The 22,204-nt window shown below is 34.8% G+C and overlaps 1 protein-coding gene and 4 non-coding genes across 5 annotated transcripts; 3 read left to right on the plus strand and 2 right to left on the minus strand.

Moving 5' to 3' along the window:
- Positions 1 to 2,390: 2,390 nt before the first annotated feature.
- Positions 2,391 to 11,710, plus strand: LOC123540386 (rhomboid-related protein 2-like). Its single transcript, XM_045325373.2, has 10 exons — positions 2,391 to 2,638; positions 2,819 to 2,964; positions 4,445 to 4,456; positions 4,709 to 4,864; positions 5,255 to 5,419; positions 7,077 to 7,231; positions 7,500 to 7,713; positions 8,156 to 8,252; positions 8,564 to 8,659; positions 10,307 to 11,710. Exons 2-10 carry the CDS (start codon positions 2,857 to 2,859, stop codon positions 10,471 to 10,473), a joined length of 1,170 nt encoding a protein of 389 aa, XP_045181308.2. The 5' UTR covers positions 2,391 to 2,638; positions 2,819 to 2,856; the 3' UTR covers positions 10,474 to 11,710.
- Positions 11,711 to 14,477: 2,767 nt separating this feature from the next.
- Trnaq-cug (transfer RNA glutamine (anticodon CUG)) lies at positions 14,478 to 14,549 on the minus strand. Its single transcript has one exon. It is a non-coding gene; the product is annotated as a tRNA-Gln (tRNA).
- A 434-nt stretch (positions 14,550 to 14,983) lies between these two features.
- On the plus strand, positions 14,984 to 15,055 carry Trnaq-uug (transfer RNA glutamine (anticodon UUG)). Its single transcript has one exon. It is a non-coding gene; the product is annotated as a tRNA-Gln (tRNA).
- A 3,151-nt stretch (positions 15,056 to 18,206) lies between these two features.
- On the plus strand, positions 18,207 to 18,278 carry Trnaq-cug (transfer RNA glutamine (anticodon CUG)). The gene has a single exon. It is a non-coding gene; the product is annotated as a tRNA-Gln (tRNA).
- Positions 18,279 to 22,110: 3,832 nt separating this feature from the next.
- Trnat-ugu (transfer RNA threonine (anticodon UGU)) lies at positions 22,111 to 22,186 on the minus strand. The gene has a single exon. It is a non-coding gene; the product is annotated as a tRNA-Thr (tRNA).
- Positions 22,187 to 22,204: the final 18 nt, after the last annotated feature.

The following is a 22,204-nucleotide window of genomic DNA, read 5'->3' on the forward strand; positions in this document are numbered from 1 at the left end:
CTTTATAGCATTGAAATGTAGCATGTGTAATTCAACACTGGAGAACTTGGAGTAAATCAGTATTTCACGGGTATGTTGAGTAAACATCCGTTATCAAGTACATGAAAATCCCGTGCTGTTATGTTCGATGATTTCTATGGAACACCAATAGTGGAACAGTTTATTGAATCATCCTCGTACATTGTACACTGAAAACGTATTACTTGGGAGTAAACAATGTTTTTGTCAAATTCGCCATGAGATAAATTGATTTTTTTAATTTTTAAGACGGCATTACCATACCAACCTTTCTTTACACAAGACTATGGACAGTTTTTGTTAATTTTGCTTTAATAAGACTACTAAAGTGGTGACTGTCTAACCATTTAGGAATACAGAGTTATTGATGTTCGTTTAGTAAAAATACAGAGACCGAAATATACCTAAATTCTCATACTTTCTCAAGGCGTCTGACTTAAAATAGCAGATATAAATAACAAAAGATTCAAAACGACTTTAACTGTTCTAATTTATCAATGTTATGTAAACTTTAATTAAATCATTATTTATAACTTTAGAATGTACTGCGAGTATTAAAGCTAACTAAACAGACATGTCCCATACGTGACTCATTTGATAGTTTTGATATGTAAAGCAGTTTCCAACGAAGAAGTTTAATATTTTCTGAAGCAGTTCATTCATTCATCCGTTCGCTCATTCATATAAGCATGTTGCTAGGCAGATAAAATGCTATTCACAAGTTCTCAACAAAACTTCTGACTTACAATTGGTGGTAATTTGTAAACGGACTTTTTTAAATATTGAATATTAGACTTGACGTTCATAAAAAAGATAGAGTGGATTTGCCGGAAGCACAGAGCACCCCAAACACAGCCATAGAGCCATGCATCGCAAAGTAGGCCCACAACAAAAAGAAGCTGTAACGGAAAAAATAATGTAGAGACCCAACAACAAGTACATTTTGATTATATGCAAAATACAGAAAGAGGGTGGGTGTGGAGTGGTAACGGGTAGATAACGGGTAGATAAAAGGGTCGGATGTTGGGGGAAAGTGGAGCAAGGAGGGAAAGCCACGTTCCTGAAACACAATCTCCCTACACCGTAAACCACAGCAACGCACACACGCAGGTACAAAGGGCAAACACACAGCAACTAAATTACACACATTAACAAACAGACAAGTAAGAAAAGAAACACAGTGGAGCACCGCGAAAGACACACAAGCACGGGAAAAACAGTCGGGCATCACCTAAGGACGGCCGGAGGCCAAAATTATGGTGGGCACGATAACACACCCATATCAAAAGGAGAGGGGATGCAAATGCAAGGGAGCGCAAATGCAAGGGTGAAAGAATGGAAGCGGGCGATGAGGTTAATGAGAAGAAAAAGGAAAGAAACGCCAACAACATAAAAGACAACATACACAACACAAAATACGAGACGAACAGAAAACAAGTTGAAAATGACGACGGTCAGTAACCTATGTAAACGAAACTGGGGGGTTTAAACGCTTTAAGGACATGCCAACCTTGCACATATCCTATTTTCAACAAATTAGACAAGACAGTGTAAATGAGATCACTCCCCGCTGAGAAAGGCATGTTGAAAATCTTGGTTACTTTGTTTATACACATGTCCACACTCAGGCACGCACACACGCAGGCGAATATAAACTGAAATGAATAAAGACTCGTACAAGACTATATGGAAAATAATCTCTCTTTATTTTGCGCTGTCGTTAATAATAAGCTGCGTTGCATTATTTCACTAAACAACCAGTAGACCCGTCCTTGTTAATATATAAAATGCTTTAAACTTGACCGAGGTAAAGATTACACCTTAATGCCTACTACCATTGCACTGTCGTACTTTCGTAATATCCTCCATATGTGGAAGGTGAGATGACAAGATCAGACGAAGTGAAAAGTCGATGCTAAGTATACAAATTGAATATTAACATTGCACTGTCGTACTTTCGTAATATTGTCCATAAATTCAAAGGTGAACTGACACGATAATACGATGTTAAAACACGATGCTAAGTACATCGTTCTTTCATCGGAGGGACAGTGCGATAGCATGATGCGAAAACACGTTCGGGTCGTATCATTGCACTAGGACTGTTTGCACTAAATAGAATGTGACTAATAAGTATAACATGTGGAATGGTCAAAATTGTAGTTCCATGTTGTTGATGAAATGTAGTATATTGAGTGATATTAGGCTCTGTGGCAGTTATATATTTGGTGGCTCTGACGGAACACCGTACTTGATACTACAGTGTGTTCAAAACCGTAACGTATTTATGACAATAAAAGTGGCCTTCACTCGATTGATTTTATCATATAGTATGTTAGTATCATAATATGTTTACGTGCTAGTATATATATAGAAGATTGGATTTCCGAGTGCCCTATTATATACAATGAAGATGATAAATTTTATATTCGAGTGTAGAATTATAGCGCATATTCAAATAAAAAAAAAAAGCTTAGTACAAATACTTAAGTATTTTTAGGATGATTAAATTTGAGGTTAACATCTGAACAGATTGTGAGCGGACGTAGGTTTAAAAGGTTAATGTAAACAAGGAAGTTTTATACAATAATTTGATGGATATTTACAGCAAGAACGGAAGGTAATCAAATTATTTACATGATTATGATAAACTATTTAAAAATTCATATATTATTTTCAAAAACAGTAATAAATATCTTTCTTAGCCTAGGTCTTTAATTAACAATTTTAATAACAATGATTGATTTTAGTTAAATGACATGTGGCTATTTATAATAATTTATCGTTTACATGAATAAAGGCGGACTTGAATTAAGATCCAGTGAGAGACCAGCGAAGATGATTGCTTCCGGTTGTTGTGGCTGTTGCGGTTACAAGCAAAGGCGTAATCTGCAGCGACAGGCCACTGTAGCACAGGAGGAAAGTTTCAAACTTGAAATGGAACATGTAAGAAACGTTAAGTGATATTAGAAACAAAACACGGCGAATGAAAATAGTGAACTTGCATACGGGATCTATCTGGGACCTTCTAGTAAAATAACGCAGCGTCATAATTATTGACGCCTGAAGCAACAAGTGCACGTCCTACTTTAAGTTGTCTGCACTGGCGTAGGACTGATTTCAAAGTTGGGTGGGGGTGTAAAAGAAGGGTCCGACTAGCAATTGTTGTGTGAGAAATAAGTTGTAAGGGTCAAAAGTTGCATGGGTGTGTGGGGAGGGCGGGTTAGGATGGTTGTAAATAAAACATATGCTTCTCACCCACTCTTGAAGTTGGTCCATTTTCTCCCACGCCTATGTGTCTTGTTCTTTGAAAGATTTTGCTTTACCTCTCGTTGATAAGGAATCTATAGCTCTACATCTGAAGCACCCTAAAATATAATTAGGTACCATTGGTCAGGTTTACTTTTATTTTCTTCCTTTAGATGTATGTTGCTAGTTTTAAAAACTGAAATATATTTCCTGATACACCTTGAATTTTTAATGAAATGACTGAAATGTTTAAAGCTTTATATATGTCTCATTGAACTCAAATATCCATTTACATATTATTCATTGAAAAATGAGCTGTTATTTTGCCGATACATGATACTTGCTTAACTTGTGTTATTAAGGACACATTGTACTATTACTGTAATAGAGAATAGGTATTAAAACTTTAGTACCCAGGTATGTGCTCATAAGATAAAAATCCATAATATACATGTGAACATAGGGCATCTCGTTTGTCTAATCCGAATTCTGTGAACGGCCCTAATTAGTGAAAGGTGATTGAAACAATAGGGAATCTTACTGGACTTCGATAGAAAAAAATGACAGTAACTTTATATTCAAGTCTTTTAGTTGTTTGATAAATGATTGGAAGCTGCAATATAAAATAACCTTACTTGGAAGATAGAAATACAGAAAACTTAAAAGAAAGGTATGAGTCATTTTCCACCTGTCAAATTTTGTCTCAAGTTTTCACGGTCGGTCAATATTATTTTTGTCTCTCCATTCTACATATGCATTGCTCTTGTAAGTATCATGGTGTGTAACTTTACAATAAATTCCATGTCAATAGATGTGCTTGAAATTGTTTTGTTGAGCTCATTGAAGTCATGGAAGAATTTCTATTGTTTTAGTTTATTGTTGGTAATAAGGGTACCAAAACACGACATAAAGGCAAATAAAATGTTCCTTTCTGATTTGTAAAGAAAAACATTAGTTTGTATCATAACGTTATTATTTTTGGAAACAACAGATATTTTTTGTCTCTCACCGGAAATTCAAAACGTGATACCAGCGTAAAATGTTCACATAATTTATCATAATGCTAGTTTTTTATGTTTTAGCTGACTTATAATTGAATATACATGCAAGGATAATATTGTATAACATATCATTTTCCTTTTTCATATATAACCATTCTGACGTCAACTATATCCAGCTGTTTGAAAATGTAAGTACTCTCGGAAATTAGTTGCACACTTCTTGTTCTATTTGATTTGATTCATTCGTGATAATATTTTCACATACTGTAAAATCACGAATATTCGTGGGGACTTATTTTCTAGGTTGAGTTAATCTATGAAATTTAATACAAAGGAACAAATGATTTTCCTATTCATTTTTACGGCTACGCTACTGGGTTTCATTTTCGCATAAGTTCACCAAGCTATATATTTATGCAGTTTAATAAAATATGTTCTAGCATGGCAATGAAGGTATCAGATTGGCTGAGCTGGAAACAGAACTGGCAGAATCAGACCTCGGCACTGTTATACCCAGAAAGAAACTACAGAAGCTGCTGACTAAAGCAGATACAGACAGAAACTCATATATCACCTACGCTGAGTTTATGAATATGGTAAGATTCCTTGACAGGTAACTGAATTGTAATACAGATAACATTGTAATATATATATCCTTTTTTTCTGAAACGAATGCGCAAATCCGAATACTTTAACGTAATGCGCTAATACCTGTGCAAGGCTCCTCCAAATACATTTTTTTTCAACTCTGTTCTGTTGTATCCAAAGTTAAAATATTTGCTAGTAATGTCTTTGTTTTCACATGGTTTGGAATATATCTTAACGCAAATTATCAAATAAAACATTGACGGCTACTAAAATCAGCATGATTGTGTATATTGAAATAGTTTACAGATATTTATCTTCATATTCTTTACCATGCCCATTTTATTGTTTATGCAAAAATCATTCCACCTAAAATATGTTGTCTATTGCATTTTATACAGTACTTCACGTCGAGCCAGCTGACAAAGTCTGAGAAAACAGCCATGAGAAGATTTGTTGGAGCTGCCATCTACAATATCATTCCAAAGTTCATGAGGGAGGATTTTCTGCGGAATTACACGTGTAGACCTCCGCCTATCTTCATGGTGATCATCAGTATTTTAGAGGTTAGTTAAAGTGTTATAGCTTGACACAAGGACTAATTTAATTATTACTACGCAGTACACTCATGAATGACCGAATATGTGCAGTGGCATATCAGTCCTTTTATAATATTTTCTTTCTTCTATCGCTTTCTACCCAGCAAACCAGAAATTATCCTAACACAAAACAATCTATCACAAATATGAAACGCTGCCTCCGTGGCTGAGTGCTTATGGCCACAAACTTCGAATTACTCTCCCCTCCCCCGCCCCCACCACCCATCATGAGCCTCACTCGGGGAGTCAAATTCTTCATGTGGAGAAGCCATTCAACTGACTTAGGGAAGGCCGGTAGTTCTACCAGGTGTCCACCCCTGATGAAATAATGCAAAGACGGGCACCTGGGGTCTTCCTCCACCATCAAAGCTGGAAAGTTGCCATATGACATATAATTGTGTCGGTGCGATGTTAAACCAAATAAAACAGATATGAAATATAGGGGTAGTATTTGTTGTTGTTGTTGTTGTTGTTGTTGTGTGGTTCTTACGCTTAGAATCAAATCTCTTTGTAAGCAAATTGCATTTAGGCTATCAGACAATATTTAAATTTATTTACAGTCGTTAATAACTGACAAAATTGTGTTAGAAAAGTAATGTAGGAGGCCATGTCTGATTTCTTGTCGTAGATTACAATTACATTGTATTGAAAAGTATGAACATTGATTAAGTAACCATTGTAAAAGAGCACTAACAATAGTCTTAATTCAAATGATATAGGTCGCAGAAGGGGAAGAAAGACTTAATATTTACTAGAATTTTCAATTCAAATTTTATGGTAAGATTTAATGAAAACTGTCAGGCGTTATATGTGTAAATTAAATCAAAACCGCTGGCAAATTAATCATTTTACATCTATACATGGATTAATGGAAAACTTTTGTAAATTGATGTTTTTACATTTTTGGCTCGAATTGAGCATTATTCTGACAAAAGTAAAAATCGCTTTTGACACTTTTTTGAAAAAGTGTACCAGCTCTTAACAGACAGTTCAGCTATGACTTTGCAGAAATGAAATTAATTAAAAGTGAAAAAACGTAGCAATGAATTTATTTATTAGAATGTCCGTTGGAAGCATAGACAGCAACTTAGCAGACTTGTACTGGTTTCTTTATTTGTTTAGTTCAAACAATATATTCAAATATATTTACAACATGAAACGTTACATAATTACAGCATGAAGGATTACAGCATGAAGGACTGAGTAGAAAGCCAAGCTTATTTGAAACTCTCTCCTTACTTTATTTTTTACTTTACTTTATATGTTTGTTGTGTGTTTATTGTTTATATGTTTGACCTGCTACTGGTGTATATTTTAAATAAATACATTGCTATAGGCTTCTATTACAGAAAACAGTAATGAAATCTTAACCCAGCACGATAAGAAATAGTAAAAGTAATTGTTGTCGTGATAGTTAATGTAATATTTGAGATGGTCATTTGGAAACGTAGAACACAAGCAGCAATTTAGGTAACCATGACTAATTAGTTCATATATCTCACTTCACTTTGTCTTGATTTCTAAGTCATTGAAACTTATTTTATGTCTGAATTAATATTTGCTGTATCAGAGCAGACTGGTCGTGCAAGACATTATTCATATCTGATTGCGTTTTTATTTTCAGATTTGTGCCTTCATATATTTTTCCGTTGTTATATCCCGGAAAGGCGGAAGTGTCACTGCTTTTGCTGGTTTGCCTTTATACGATCCACTGACGTACAAACCTCACAGGAGATACGAGGCCTGGAGATATCTAACCTACATGTTTGTTCATCAAGGGTAAGAAACTCTTGTGGCTTATGTCCAGTTTTATAAACATTGATACGACCATGTAGGGTTGTAAAAAAACGACTAGTCACGGTAGAGTTTAGTTTATCACAAAAATGACTTTGAAATCTTTCTATGAGTATTACAAGTAGACATAAAATAGCCATACAAATTAACTACATTTCGATTATGAATAGTGATGTCTTTCTGCGCATAAATACAGAGTCTTAGTGAGACCAGACATTTATCAGCAAAATATATTTGGTTCTCTCTTTTACAGGTATGTCCATCTACTAATTAATTTATTATTTCAACTGTTACTTGGTCTGCCATTAGAGATTGTACATAAGTGGTGGAGATTGATGATTATTTATTTTTGTGGAGTGATTGGGGGCTCCCTAGCTCACTCAGTGACAGACTATAATGTTAACCTTGTGGGGGCAAGTGGCGGGTGCTATGCAATCATTGGTGCTCATCTGGCTTCAGTAATAGTCGTAAGTAAATAGGATTTTCACATTATTTTGTTGTTCTTGTAATTTGTATACTTGAGTATTATATTTAGCATGTACAGTAAATACACATTACAGAATTTGGAATGTAGAGTTTTCATGCATAACAAGGTTTTGCGACACGTAAGTTATAATTTGATTACAAAATTTTGATAGACAAGATATGGCCAACAATACCAAAGAATTTGGTTTTAACATAAATATAAAATACTAACTTATTTCATGACAGTAGAACTTGATTATGTCTTTTTCAAAGTTGAACTTGATAGGATACTGTGACACAGCAATGTTAGTCCTTTAGGAACGATGTATGTATTTGGGATGAAACTTTATTTCTTTTTCATTTTTACTTCCACGGTAACTAGAAAATAGTGTTCAGTGACTATAATTGCTTTGGGATTAAAACACATCGTTTCTCCTGCTTTAGAACTGGAAAGAGATGAATTATAAATGCAAGGAGTGCGAGAATCCTATCCGAGTGATGGCAAGTGCACCATTTCGACTGGTCATACTGCTGTTGTTAGGTAAGCCACAAACTGATAATATCTATATTACACTACTGTTGCAAGGTAAGTATCCACTGTCACTTTTATTATAAACGCATCTTCCAAGCTGATCATACTATTGTCGGGAAATTATGGAACAATTTTACGCCATAAGGTTATATCTTTTCAGGTCATACTCTATATATTGTCTTAAAACTTATATTCATATTCTTCCATTTCATTTCTAACAGCGGCTTTAGATTCAAGAACTATAGTACAAAGACGATATTAGTATTTCATATATCCTTGCCATTTATTTTCATATTCCCCGTACATTTTATTTCCAACAGTGGCTTTGGATACAGGAACTGCTGTGTACAGACGATTCTATGATCCAGATGTCGGAAAAGTTGGGATATCTGCTCATGTTGGTGGGCTTCTAACTGGTAGGATTATACTGTTTATCAGGATCAGAAACTGCATAAATAAATTATTCAAATTCAAATATATTATAAAAGTGTTCCGGGACAGTAGCTCTATTTATCCTGCTGCAGTATGGGGAGGAAGGATCGTAACCACATGCTTTAAGCAGGAATCCCCATCTTATCCTGTCACTTGCAGTATTTTCGACCCGATATCAGGGTGCCGTATATCTTTCTTGATATACCATCAGTTGATCATGTGACCAGTGATATACGGTCAGTTGATCATGTGACCTTATGATCGATATTGTTGTCATAAGAAATTTTGCAACGAAACCATCATCATTGTGTTTGAAATGTCCGAACTAAGAAAATGAGTGGTCAAATAATGAGTTTTTATTCAAAAACGAAGAAGTTATTGCGATTTTGCCGGTAATCACGTCATTATATAAGTGACGTCATTACGAATATGACGTCATTAAAAGCGGTTGTTGCACACTTATTTTTGTAAAATAAATTGCCAAATATCGGAAAATAAGTAATGACAAGATAAATAGAATCACCCGATAACCTCCTCCACCTCGCCAGATAAACTTTCTCATCTACGGCACTAACCTATTATTCTCTATTTATGACGACTTATGACGACTGATAGTCATAGGCAAAAGCTTTCTCCAGTAAGTGATAAAAACCTGTTTTCAGTCTCAAGGTTACCGTGACCTTAACACTTAAGGTATTGACTCGAAAACCATTCATCTCCCGACCACAGGATGTTAGTCTATGAAATTTGAAAGCCGAAAATTGCTTCAGATATACTAATTGGAAACCGTTTTTAGTTTCTAGGTCTTTGTGACTTTAACCTTTAACCTGTTCATTTTCCCATAATAGGGGCATCTGTTTACCACGTGCAATAATTCTATGAAGTTAGGAGCATTAAGCAGTAGTTTTCTTTAGCTGTTAAGCGGATATTGTTTTCATTCCCAAGATTATTGTGAACTTGACCTTTGACCTACTGACCCTCAGAATAATGGCAGTCATTTATTGACCACAGACAGTAATCTTACGAAATTTGACGACTGTACGCTAAAGCATTCTTTATTTATTGAGTATAAACCTTTTTCAGCCTTGAGGTCATTGTGACCTTGCCATTTGATCTACTAACCTCCCAAATGTTAATTTATTGACCACAGGGAAGTAACCCACTATATGCCAATATGCGATCTATATTTATTGAGCAGACTCCTTTTTTAATCTCAAGGTCAGTGTGACGTTGACTTTTGACCTACTGAATCCTATTGCAATAGGGTCATCCGCTGGCCACCTACAGCCTTTTTAATAAGTTTAATTATTGTGAGACTAAGCATTCTCTAGTTACTGATCCAAATGTTCGAGCGGTCAACAGACAGACATACTGAGAGACAGCTTGCAATGAGCAAACAAATGTACCCCCTCCTCTCCGAAGGGCATAATCATGCAAACACAAACAAAATCATAGTTTGTTTCAACTTTAACCTTAATTTTGATAACGATATCATTATATCATCTATACTTCGTAAACTAAGCGAAATTACAGATTTCAAGTATCTTTTTTGAAAATCATTATTCATGCTTATGCGAGTTTCCTACCCGTATAGACCTTTCCGAAAACCTAGATGATTTTTTCTATTTCAGGTCTGATGTTGGGTATAACAGTCATGAAGAACATAAATATTCTCTCATGGGAGAAGAAAGTTGGGTGGGTCGCGCTGTCTGTGTATATTGCTGCTGTGATTTTCTGTATTCTCTTTAACGGCCTTTATAAACAGTACCCTGAAACTGATTGGTCGCCATGCTGCTGACATTAAGAGTTTCTCACCATCCTACAGGTCTTCGATTGGTTGACCGACAGAAATATCAGACGGTCGTCATGACATAGTGACTTTCCAGCTAAATTTCAAAACGTGATGGTTGCTGTAATGATGGTGTCGATACTCTGGTCGTCATGCCACTGACGCCCCTTGACCATACAGTTGAAACAGGCCATGTATTACTGGCATTGAGACTGACTAATTTTCACGTAAATGATCACTTGATAGAACTGACTATAATTGGTTTAAACAACATTTTATTCATATAATAATTATATACATTTACAACATGAAACGCTACATAATTAAATCATAAAGGATTGAGTAGAAAGCCAAGCTTAATTGAAACTCTCTCCTACGGACTATAATTATGCTACAGACGTAGTACTCAAAGTATCACAGTCACCTTCAAGCTAACGTCTAAATATTTGTCGCTGGCGTCGTAATGTGTAAATACTGTTGAAAAATGGCGTTAAACCCAAAACAAACAAACAAACATCAGCTTCTTTACTGCTGGTCCTTTTACATTTCCTTTCATCTTCTCGTAAACATCGTCATCATGCAGTTGACTTCTAAATATTTTTAAATACAGTCGTCTCTTAAAGTATTGACGCATTAGGTACAAACTAAGTAAGACTGTATACCTCAGTCGTATTATATTTTATGCATATTGATGAAATTAATGTGTTTTATCAGTGAATTGTTGTCAATATCTTTCACACATTAGTTTTGGTTGGGTTTTTTTGGTTTCTTGTCCATATATTAGCATAAAGTAAAAGAAAATTTGTTAGGCTTTTTAGAAATTTGAAATGTATCTTGTAAATGTATATTTCTCAGTCCGTTACATTCCTTATTCACAAAAATTAAACAAATTTTCCCCAGTAAATTTACATTCCCGCTACAAAAAGAAAGACGTTATTTTTGCTGCCTGTCTGAATGTTCCGCTGTCATCATGAGACATGACAACCTATATTGACCTTTTGGTTGCTAGGGTCAACATTTTCACATACAATCTAGTTTTGTGTGTCATACTGACAGCCTTGCCAGCTCCTTTTGCGTTTATTCCATTACTATTTTTATGGTTCGACACCCATAATTTTATATATGCAAATCAAAATAATTATCATAATTCTGTTATAACATTTCAGATAATATGTATATATATATATATTTATATATAATGCTCAAATATTATTTTCAGATTAATATTAAAAGATATCGTGTTATACATGTAGTATTTATTAGACCATTGTTCCCGTCAAATACTATACACTTACTGGCTGAATGGCTTTCTGGTTAATAGTTTTGACTATTGACCGTTAATTTGAATCTCAGGCAATAGTTTTGACTATTAACCAGTAAGCCATTCAGTATGTGCTTGATTACAATTACATGAGACCAGAAGTATAGCCCATTAACCATGTGCTGACAACAAACCCGGCATATGGCATAAACTATGGACCGGCGATTTTTATTAAAAACCGTTGTACTCTTTAAGTTTTGGATACACCTTATGACGGATTTCTTTTCTTTTCATTGATGAAGCGTTTTCCTACAAGTACGGATATAGCAAACACTTAAATATACAGAAAATATTATAAATCCATAATCACATATTTGTACGTACCTTAAACACTTATTTCCTCCAGATTTCATTGTTCCTTCTCTTAGCATTGGTAAGTCACACTTAACTGAGCAACTGACCTCGAAAACTGTTGTCATTACAAGCTGACTAATCAAACTCCGTGATTTTAGAAATAACCTCTGACGTATTCTTTCCTAATTGAGGCGACTCTCTGGCTGAACGCGCTCCGCGGATTACTTATTACTAAATCCGAGGATGGAAAAGTGGTGTTGTTAACATCTTATTTGTCACAAAGGTTAATACATGTACATGTCGTTACCTTCAAATGCATGGTCAATATGTGAAATCAAACCCCATTGCGACCCACTCATTGTGCGCAACATATTCACGCATCGAATGTCCGGATGTCACACTCACGAGATTTAGGACAGATACTACTAAATTATAGCCATGAATTACTTGATCAATGACCACTAAGTTTGTTGTGTGGAGGACGTAGACTATTAGCGCATCAAATCACTACATTAGGATGTTAGACAGAAAAAATAAAACAAATGTATGTCAATAAGGTAGAATGGTATTGTCCTTGCGTCCAGTCCTGGAGTTCCACGCACTGATGACTAATACTTAAAACAGTCAAGATATGATCATTATATATTTATATAAATGTGCCCTAGAAGGAACTTTTGCAATGCTTTAACTTGTTTTACAATACATAGCATACATATATAAATGAAACATGTCGTGTACAAAAGATATAGAAATGAAATAATAAAAACACGGAATGTCCGTATTTTACACTGCAAGAATATTTTACACACACTTAAAAGTATGTACGTATGAATGTATCAAGAAAACGTTCCTAGGTGTTGTATTAGGTAACACTTGGAATGGTTCCAGACGATGAGTAAAGTATCTGTTTGATGACGATAAATATCTCGCTTATATACGTTTATCAATGACTGCGACGGATGAGGAAGTCTACCGATACTGCAGCTTGTACACATTGTTTAGAAGGAATAAAAAGACGACACATAACACAGCAAGTTCACAAACATGTTTGGCACAGCAGTCTGGAAATAAATCACAACGTTTCGCTTCATTCTTGTTTTTATTCTATTTACTTTATATCGCGTTGAGACATAGATATGTGCCCTCTTAAAAATAAGAATAACTCTTTATTATAAATGTTAAAAGAAATTGGAGAAGGTGGTTGGTTTAACTTCACAACGTCATAATTATGTATCGCAAGAAGACATTCTAAATTTTGATGGTGGAATAAGACCATTTCGGGTATTACTTACGGCCACACGAGAAATACCACCCACCTTCTGAACGACAGCTGGATAAAGAATTCTACACCCAAAGGTAGAGTTCTGAGGCGAGTATAATAATAACCCTTCTAGAAAACTTAGTCATTGCATCAACGGAAGCGGATGTTCTTTAAAAAATACCGATATAGACGTTTAGACCTAAATTATTTTATATAGTCTCACCTGAAAGACCGATTATTTATGTCTCGGTTTTAGGCCGAGAGCATATCAGTCTCGGATTTAGAACACGCGTCTGTTATGGACTTGTCTGTAGACAACGAATCAGTATTTATGTATTAAGGTTTAGCAGTATATCACAAAACAACATATTTTTTTAGAATGAACAGCATCTTGACACACAACTAATCTGTCCAGTACATGTTTTACCGTTCTGTCCCACGGAGTTGGATACTTAAAATATTCTAAATGAGTTGTCCTCCTTTAAATAAGAATGCCATTTGTAAAAAAATAAATGTAAACAATTGTCAAAACGATGTTTTACCTAGTTATGTAAAGTTTAAACACTCGCACGATGTTGCAAATGCATCAAAACGAAGACATATTACAGCTTTTTAAAAATGGTGAGTTTTTAAAGGCGCTGGACTGTCCAGAAGTGTGGCCCCTTCAAGTAGTCCCTTTCGGAATTCAATACATATATGAATAAATTGACAATGGTTTTGTACAATGATATAAATGTTTTATATGCTGTTATATATGAATGTAAAACAATGCTTTCTTTCTATAATTTGATGACGTTTGCACTTTTTTTCTCCGAAGCATGGACCTATACCGTAATTATGTATAGTAGTGGCTGCATAACCCCTGTAAGTAGAGTCTTATGGTCTAGACACCTGGCGTCTATTTCTCTACGTTTTTACCAGTTTAAGTAAAAATATTACCAATGAACATCTGGAAGTTTATATCAAAAAGAGACAAGTCAGATGGGTTTTTTTTCAAATGATCCATGGAAGATCTACATTTTTATCAGCTGGTTGAATTTGACACACTAAAACAAATGTTAGATGAATATAGTATTTAATTGTAGTGTCATGTAGTTACGTTTTTTACCTCCGTCACATTTATCTCTATTAAAAAATAGGTTCCACCGAGACTTGAACTCGGATCGCAGGATTCAGATTCCTGAGTGCTAACCATTACACCATGGAACCCTTAATGAACATCTTTGCTAACACGAATTACAAATCAAAACAAACGTTATCTTGTCATGAACTTGTGTACATATTAAACCCACATTACCGAAATGATCATTATTTAATATTTGGTGTAATTTATTTGTATTTACAGATGTTTTACTAGAATAAGAAAACACTTAAATAGGAATTTTTATTATGTTATATTTCATTTAAAAACATTTCGGTACTTAATTATTTTCATCAAACTTTAAGATGGTATTAAAATACTTCAATACTAATAGATAATGTATTCAAACCGTAAATTCAGATTCATGAATATGGATCAAGAATCCACCAAGAGATTAAATAAGACAAATATTTCCGCTTTTGTAGGATATACTGGATATATTGAAACGTCGAGATATTTTACCGATAGATTATTTTGAGTTAAATGACGAATATGATGAACTGGTTCTATGGTGTAATGGTTAGCACTCTGGACTTTGAATCCAGCGATCCGAGTTCAAATCTCGGTAGAACCTTTGTGCTTTATCTATATTTTGCTCCATAAATCTTCCTACAGTATTGTTAATCCACGATAAAATAGTCGTGAATAGCTATAAACATTTTCCTGAACAACAGGACAGTGGTCCGTATTAACGTGGGTTAAAAGTTTTAGCCTTAGCACTGACCTTTGATTTTGGCTAAAAATAATTTCTTTAAAATTGAAATTTGGTCATATTATGAACATAAGAACATGAGGTTTTGTTTCTTATTTATCTTGGAAATGCCAAATCAAGAGAAAAAGCATGCCAGCGTGCTAATCATTACACCCTAGAACCAGCTAAACAGCTCAGCCATATAACACGAGATAATCCATCTATAAGATATATCGACGATTCAATACATCAAGTATATCCTACAAAAATTGGAAATATTTGCCTTATTTAATTTCTCGGTGGATCATTGATCCATATTCATGAATCTGAACTTACGGTTTGAATACATTATCTACTAGTTTTAAAGGCACTGACCTCCAGATTTGGCTAAAAATAATCTTTCTTTAAAACTGAAGTTTGGTCATATTATGAACATTAGAACATGAGGTTTTTTTTCTTATTTATCTTGGAAATGCAAAATCAAGAGAAAAAAGCATGCCAGCGTCGGTAATCGAAACCGGGTCGCCGCGGCAATAACGGCGAGGATAACTCCTGTAACCATGGATCGTGTAGGGATTCGGAATGCAGTTTGGTGCGCTTCATTATGCGGCTTAAAGTCCACATTAGTGTTTGCCTGTCCGTTCCTAGGACAATATGTAACGTAAAGGTTCTACTTAAATTTGAACTCGAAAAGATTTTAGACTACGGCGATACTGTATCTCTCAGCAACGAGCCTGAATAAGTTTCAAATTTGACAAGTGTTTTACTATTTTGTTTTGTTTAAAATCTCTGTTGATAGATGCTTTGGTCACTTGAAACATGAAACGGAAATATGCCCCATGACCGACCTTGCATTTATGTTTAGCAGGCATCGGCTTGATCTGATCGTTAAAAGTTAAAACGCACCGAAACCTAAATCATAAGTTAAGCGAAAAGTCATAGTTAGATTTTATCACATGATGCTGAAAAGGTAAACAAACCGTAACAATATTAAAACGTACTGAAATCGCTCAAATTTACAAACGCTGTAAATTATTTCCGAGTTCCATTAGTGAAAGCGAAAGCATATTCCTGCCTACCTAGCGGGGAAAGACAAGGATATCACGGTAGTAGATCACCTTACCTTCAGCAGATTTTGACATCATAAACTACATGCGCGATTTCGTAATTTACAATATCTTTAACATATTTGTACAAGCGGTAAAGAAAAATCTTACATGTTTGAGTGTCTATGACCATCCATGGCTCTGAAAGGGTTAAGGTTTCGATGGAGGCCTTGAGAAACAAAAATCAGACGACACCAAATCATAGAAAGAAAGAGTTGTCTGACATGAAAACTGAACAGCATGTAAAACATGTATATTACTTTACGAAACAAGTGTCAGTATACTGATATAAACACTAAATTCCGGAAAAGGGCTGCCTAAAGGGGCTCCACTACCGGACAGTTAAACGCCTTTAAAAACTCACCATTTTCAAAGAACTGTTACACATGTTTGTTTTGATGCATTTGCAATAGCGTGCGAGTGGTGAAATTTCACGTAACAAGGTGGAACATAGTTTTCAGCAATTGTTTATCTTTATTTCTTTACAAATGGCATTCATTTTCAAAGGGAGACAACTTTTTCTCAAAGATTACTTAAAATAATCGGAAAAAGTTGTTTCCCTTTAAAAATGAATGCCATTTGTACTTAAAATAATCGGGAACAGTTGTCTCCCTTTGAAAATGAATGCCATTTGTAAAGAAATAAAGATAAACAATTGCTGAAAACTGTGTTCCACCTTGTTATGCGAAATTTCACCACTCGCACGCTATTGCAAATGCATCAAAACGAACATGTGTAACTGTTCTTTGAAAATGGTGAGTTTTTAAAGGCGTTTAACTGCCCGGAAGTGGAGCCCCTTTAGGCAGCCCTTTTCAGGAATTCAATGTTTATATCAGTATACTGACACTTGTTTCGTAAAGTAATATACATGTTTTACATGCTGTTCAATTTTCATGTCAAACAACTCTTTCTTTCTATGATTTGGTGTTGTTTGATTTTTGTTTCTCAAGGCCTCCATCGAAACCTTAAGTAGCCGCTGGTCTTCATAGTCTTTTCTTCCAATAAACTATGACATGTAAACCTAAATACACTAGGAAATGTTTCTAGGAGGAAGGAAAGAATCATGTGATAGGATTATTTGACAGGTGTCTGGGTACAATTGCAGGTTACTGGCACCAATTCAGAAAGACAATGCCACTGTACCCTATTATACCCTACCCCTAGGTATACATTAAAAACCATTGCCATGAACGGGGAAGTATATTAGCTTATTTCAACCGCGCATTTCTAAATGTGTACTACGCATATTGAACAAGTGAGCAAGTTCTAACACTAAAACTTTAAACCTACGTGAATATGGGACCACTGTCCTTTTATTTCGGAAAGATGTTTATAGCTAAACGTAACTGTCTTATCGAGGATTAAAAGATACAGCAGGAAGTTATTTATGCGGGAAAATATAGATAAAATGTTAAGGTTCTACCGAGATTTGAACTTGGATCGCTGGATTCAAAGTCCAGAGTGCTAACTATTACACCATAGAACCAGCTTAACCTCTCACCCATATAACGCGAGATAATCCATCGATAAAATATATCGGCTATTCAACTTATCCAGTATATCCTACAAAAGTGGAAATTTGACTTATTTAATCTTTTGGTGGATATTGATCCATATTCCTGAATCTAAACTTACGGTTTGAATACATTATCTATTAGTTTTAAAGAATATTGATTGAATAGCGCTTTTGATTTCATCGTACTGTTCAGTGTAAATGATTAACTAAATATTTTAAAATGAAATATGACTTAAACATTTTGAATTCTCTTATTCTAGTTAGATATTTAAAAAAACGAGCCAAGTATCTCCAAATGCAAATAAATTACGATGAATATCTCGGTAAAGTGGTTTTAATGATAAACTAGTTTATGACAAGATAACGTTTGTTTTGATTTTTGTAATTCGTTTTAGGAATGAAGTTCATGAAAGGTTCCATGGTGTAATGGTTAGCACTCAGGACTCTGAATCCTGCGATCCGAGTTCAAGTCTCGGTGGAACCTATTTTTAATAGAGTTAAATGCTACGGAGGAGAGAAACATATTAGATTTGCATACTACACAGGCATATTACATGCACAGTTTTTATTTTTTTTTTTAGAAAGGTGTAGAAAATGAATTTAATTGCAAGAAACTTGAATTACGAGTAATCAACAGTGGTGCTGGTTGGTTTTGTTTGACAAGACTGCGTCATTCTGACATTGAACCGCTTAATTGGTAGTGACGTGGCCTTACAAACGGTAAATACGTAATGTTCATGGTCTGAAAACTGTCGTTTAAGTATTCACATTCAATATGTCCTCATCTATCATATTTTTTAATTTCAGCAAAAATGTCCAGAAATAGATATTAGAGCACATTTCTTCGTATTTTTAAACACCTTCGGAGTACTGATGGGTCCAGTTCTGCTTCTAACTCTGGTGCTAATGATATGAAACTATAATTTAAACTATTGTGCTTTATTTTGAAAAAACATATTGCAGGAACATGTAAATTTGATTAGACGGCACTGACTCGCCCTCCTCCCCCCCCCCCCCCCCCCCCCCCCCAATCTCTGACGGAGGATTTTTACATGTACGAAGTTGCAGTCACATGCTATACCATGCTAACAGAAATATATATTTCTACGTCAATGAACACAGCAATACCAGCAAAATTCTGTGTCGCGAAAACTAAGGACAAAGTGAAACAAGTGTCATTTATTCATTAACACACTATTTAACATATTTTACAATTGTTGGAAAGTTCTATATCGGAATGTTGCCAATTTAAACATTCTTTATATGTCAGTTATGATTGTTTACATAAGTCTGGCTCTCATAAATGCATTCAGATTTTTTCTCCTGCTTTATACCAAAGTATCAAGGGGAGACAACTTTTCACTTTTGTTGGAAGTATTTCTAATCATAAAATATGTTTGAGTTTATTCAAACAGTTGATTTTAACTAATTATAGTGATGACTGTAAGTGTTTATATACGTTTTATAGATAATATTAGGTATTTCGTAAAAATATATAGAATACATATATGGCGGCCATCTTGGATTTTTCGGCCATATTGCATTTTTTGAGTGGGTTCCATTCTCATTTTTGTTTTGCCCTAAAGTAGTGCGAAGTTTTTTGCCTTTCCCATTTTTTGAAGTATTTTTTCACGATTTAACTGGACTTCATCGGAATGACAGAATAATATTTTTCTTTTAAATTTTTTATGCTTCACATTCACCGCTTACCTGAAACTGGACAATGCCCTTATTTATTCACTATCATAGGTGACAGTTTTCGGGTCTTGGTGCGTCATTTGTTCAGCACTATCCACTATTTCAACAGCTTTTGGTACCAAATGAACACTTTCACATATCAACTTAACAAATATTAATTCATATTTACAATGTTGTAGAAAGTGTTGCATCGGAGTTAATACTTCCAATCAAACATAAAAGAATATTTTAGTCACATTTGACGTCATTGGATTGTAGTATTACAACACGTCCTCTCAAGTACAGGAGACGGTTTGACGGTTGTTTCTTGAACAGCAGTATCTGATGTATCTCGCAACGCAACAAAGTGAAGGTCTTACAGACTGAGGTGTTGATTATTCAAGTCGAAAGTCAGTCATGCCCATATAGAATTGCCTGTTGAATCATCGGGGCGGTCTTCAAATGAATTGTTTATAACCTTGAAATAGCAAGAAATGGCTAGTATCAAACACACAACGAGGTTTCCAAAATGCGTATGAATTATGATGATTATGAACAATTCAAACAAACGATTCAAACATCAACAGTAAAAACAGTTATAAACTTGATAATGACTCGATAATGATATAACTTTCAGATATTATTAACCTAAATTCCTTTTTTTTTTCTCAAAGCAGTACATAAAGAAATAAACATTAAAATAGTATAGATGTTGATGAAGTAGATAATATTACATTGTTTTTAATCATATCTTCACATTGTAATACATTTTAGTGTCTGAAGCTAGTCAACGTTCAATGTAAATATACAGTCCTTTCCGTACTTAAGTTAATAAATTGCCATTTATTCGCATTAAAACAAAAGGTACAGTTTCCCTTATTTTGACATTCTGTACTTCACATAAAAATTCTGAATTATTGTACAGTGAAACTATTGCATTAATTATTCGCATACAATTTGTTTTATTGTTAAAAATAAATGAGCCGTGCCATGGGAAAACCAACATAGTGCGTTTGCGAACAGCATGGATCCTGACCAGACTGCGCGGAATGCGCAGGCTGGTCTGGATCCATGCTGGTCGCAAACCCACTATGTTGGTTTTCTCATGGCACGGCTCAAATGTAGTTTCTTCTTAACAGATTCTGACCTCTGAACTACAATTCTTAAGCCACAAAACTGAAAAAAACAACACATAATTACTTCTGTGTTAAAAGAAATGTATAAAGTATAAAATAAGTGAAATTTAGCTAACATTGAAATATCAAGAAATAACTAGCATCAAACAAGCAACAAATGTTTACAAATCACATACTAGTATATGATGCTTAGGTTCAAACAGACGCATGACATAGCAACAGGCAAAGATGCCACACGGGCAAATTATCTTGTCTGGCATGTATGTTCCTTTAAATTTTCAAAACTTTATGATAAAAGAGACGATATTAGTTTTGAATTTATGAAATCCCCCCACCTGGACGGGTATGTTCCGCGAGCGACATCATACGGTGTGATACTTAAATGAAACTGTTTCCCCGATATATTCACCTTCATGTCACATGTTTACAATGTATTCAAGAGGAAATATCTTGTCACTTTCCTTTTTGAATTAACCTGGCTTTAATTGTTTGGGGGTGTGTGTGTGTGTGCAAATGAGGAAGTTTCCGCTTGAAATTGTCAGGCAGGTTCTGGCAAACGAATAGAACAAGCTTACTGTTAGAATGATCCCATAGGAATTACGATGTAATTATATATGACATCTTAATTTCTGTTATATGTGGGTACTAATTACTAGAAACATACTAGAAACAGTAACTGTCATTAAAAATTACTTCTAAGTTCCATTACATTTTACCCACCTCCCTTACCAAAAAGTATATTCTTGTCTACCGAGCGGGGACAGACAGAGATATCCTCGGTAGCAGATACACTAGATAGAGTTTCTAGGAGGAACAAAGGAATTATGGGAGAGGATGCACCGGGAACACACAAAGTATTCGTCAACATGTTATGTCTGAATTTTAGACTTTGACTTTAAATGGCTTTGCGTGCCCTTTGCTCTGACAATTAGATTTGTATGATCGTGTTTTCTCTAGTTTTAAACAGCTAAAAAATAAAACCAAATAAAAACAGTCGTATATATATGTTATGACGAAAATTCTAGTAAATTGTACGTTTGGTGTCCTTAAGTGGTTAGGCTAAAATTTTAACTTCCGTGAATACGGGCCACTTTCCTTTTGTTTGTGAAAAAGTCTATAGGTAAACGCGGCTATCTTATCATGGATTGAAAAATTCAGTAGGTAATTATCTTATGGAGCAAGATATAAATAAAGTATTAAGGGTCCACATGAGATTTGAACTCGCTGGATTCAAAGTCCAGTGTGCTAACCATTACACCATAGAACCAGCTTACAATATCAGTCATTTAGCTCAAAATAGTTCATTGATATAATATATCGACACGTTACAATCTAGTACAATCTGACTAAAGTAATTGATCTTCTAAACGAAGATCTGAGAATGACCCATTCACATTCGTCTTCTGTATATTTTGGATTTCCGATATTGCTATTTATATTTTCGCAAATCTATTTTTATTTGAACCAATCAGACGTGGAATGTCAAAGGATGAGAAAAATGTGTAGTCAGTCCGGGGCTCGAACCCGGGACGACCTCTCGCTTACAGGGCGAGTGCCCTACCGACTGAGCTAACCGACTGTCTGACACCTTACGCGA

Source organism: Mercenaria mercenaria, chromosome 16 (genome assembly GCF_021730395.1).
Source record: "Mercenaria mercenaria strain notata chromosome 16, MADL_Memer_1, whole genome shotgun sequence".
In the NCBI taxonomy this organism is placed as follows: Eukaryota; Metazoa; Mollusca; class Bivalvia; order Venerida; family Veneridae; genus Mercenaria; species Mercenaria mercenaria.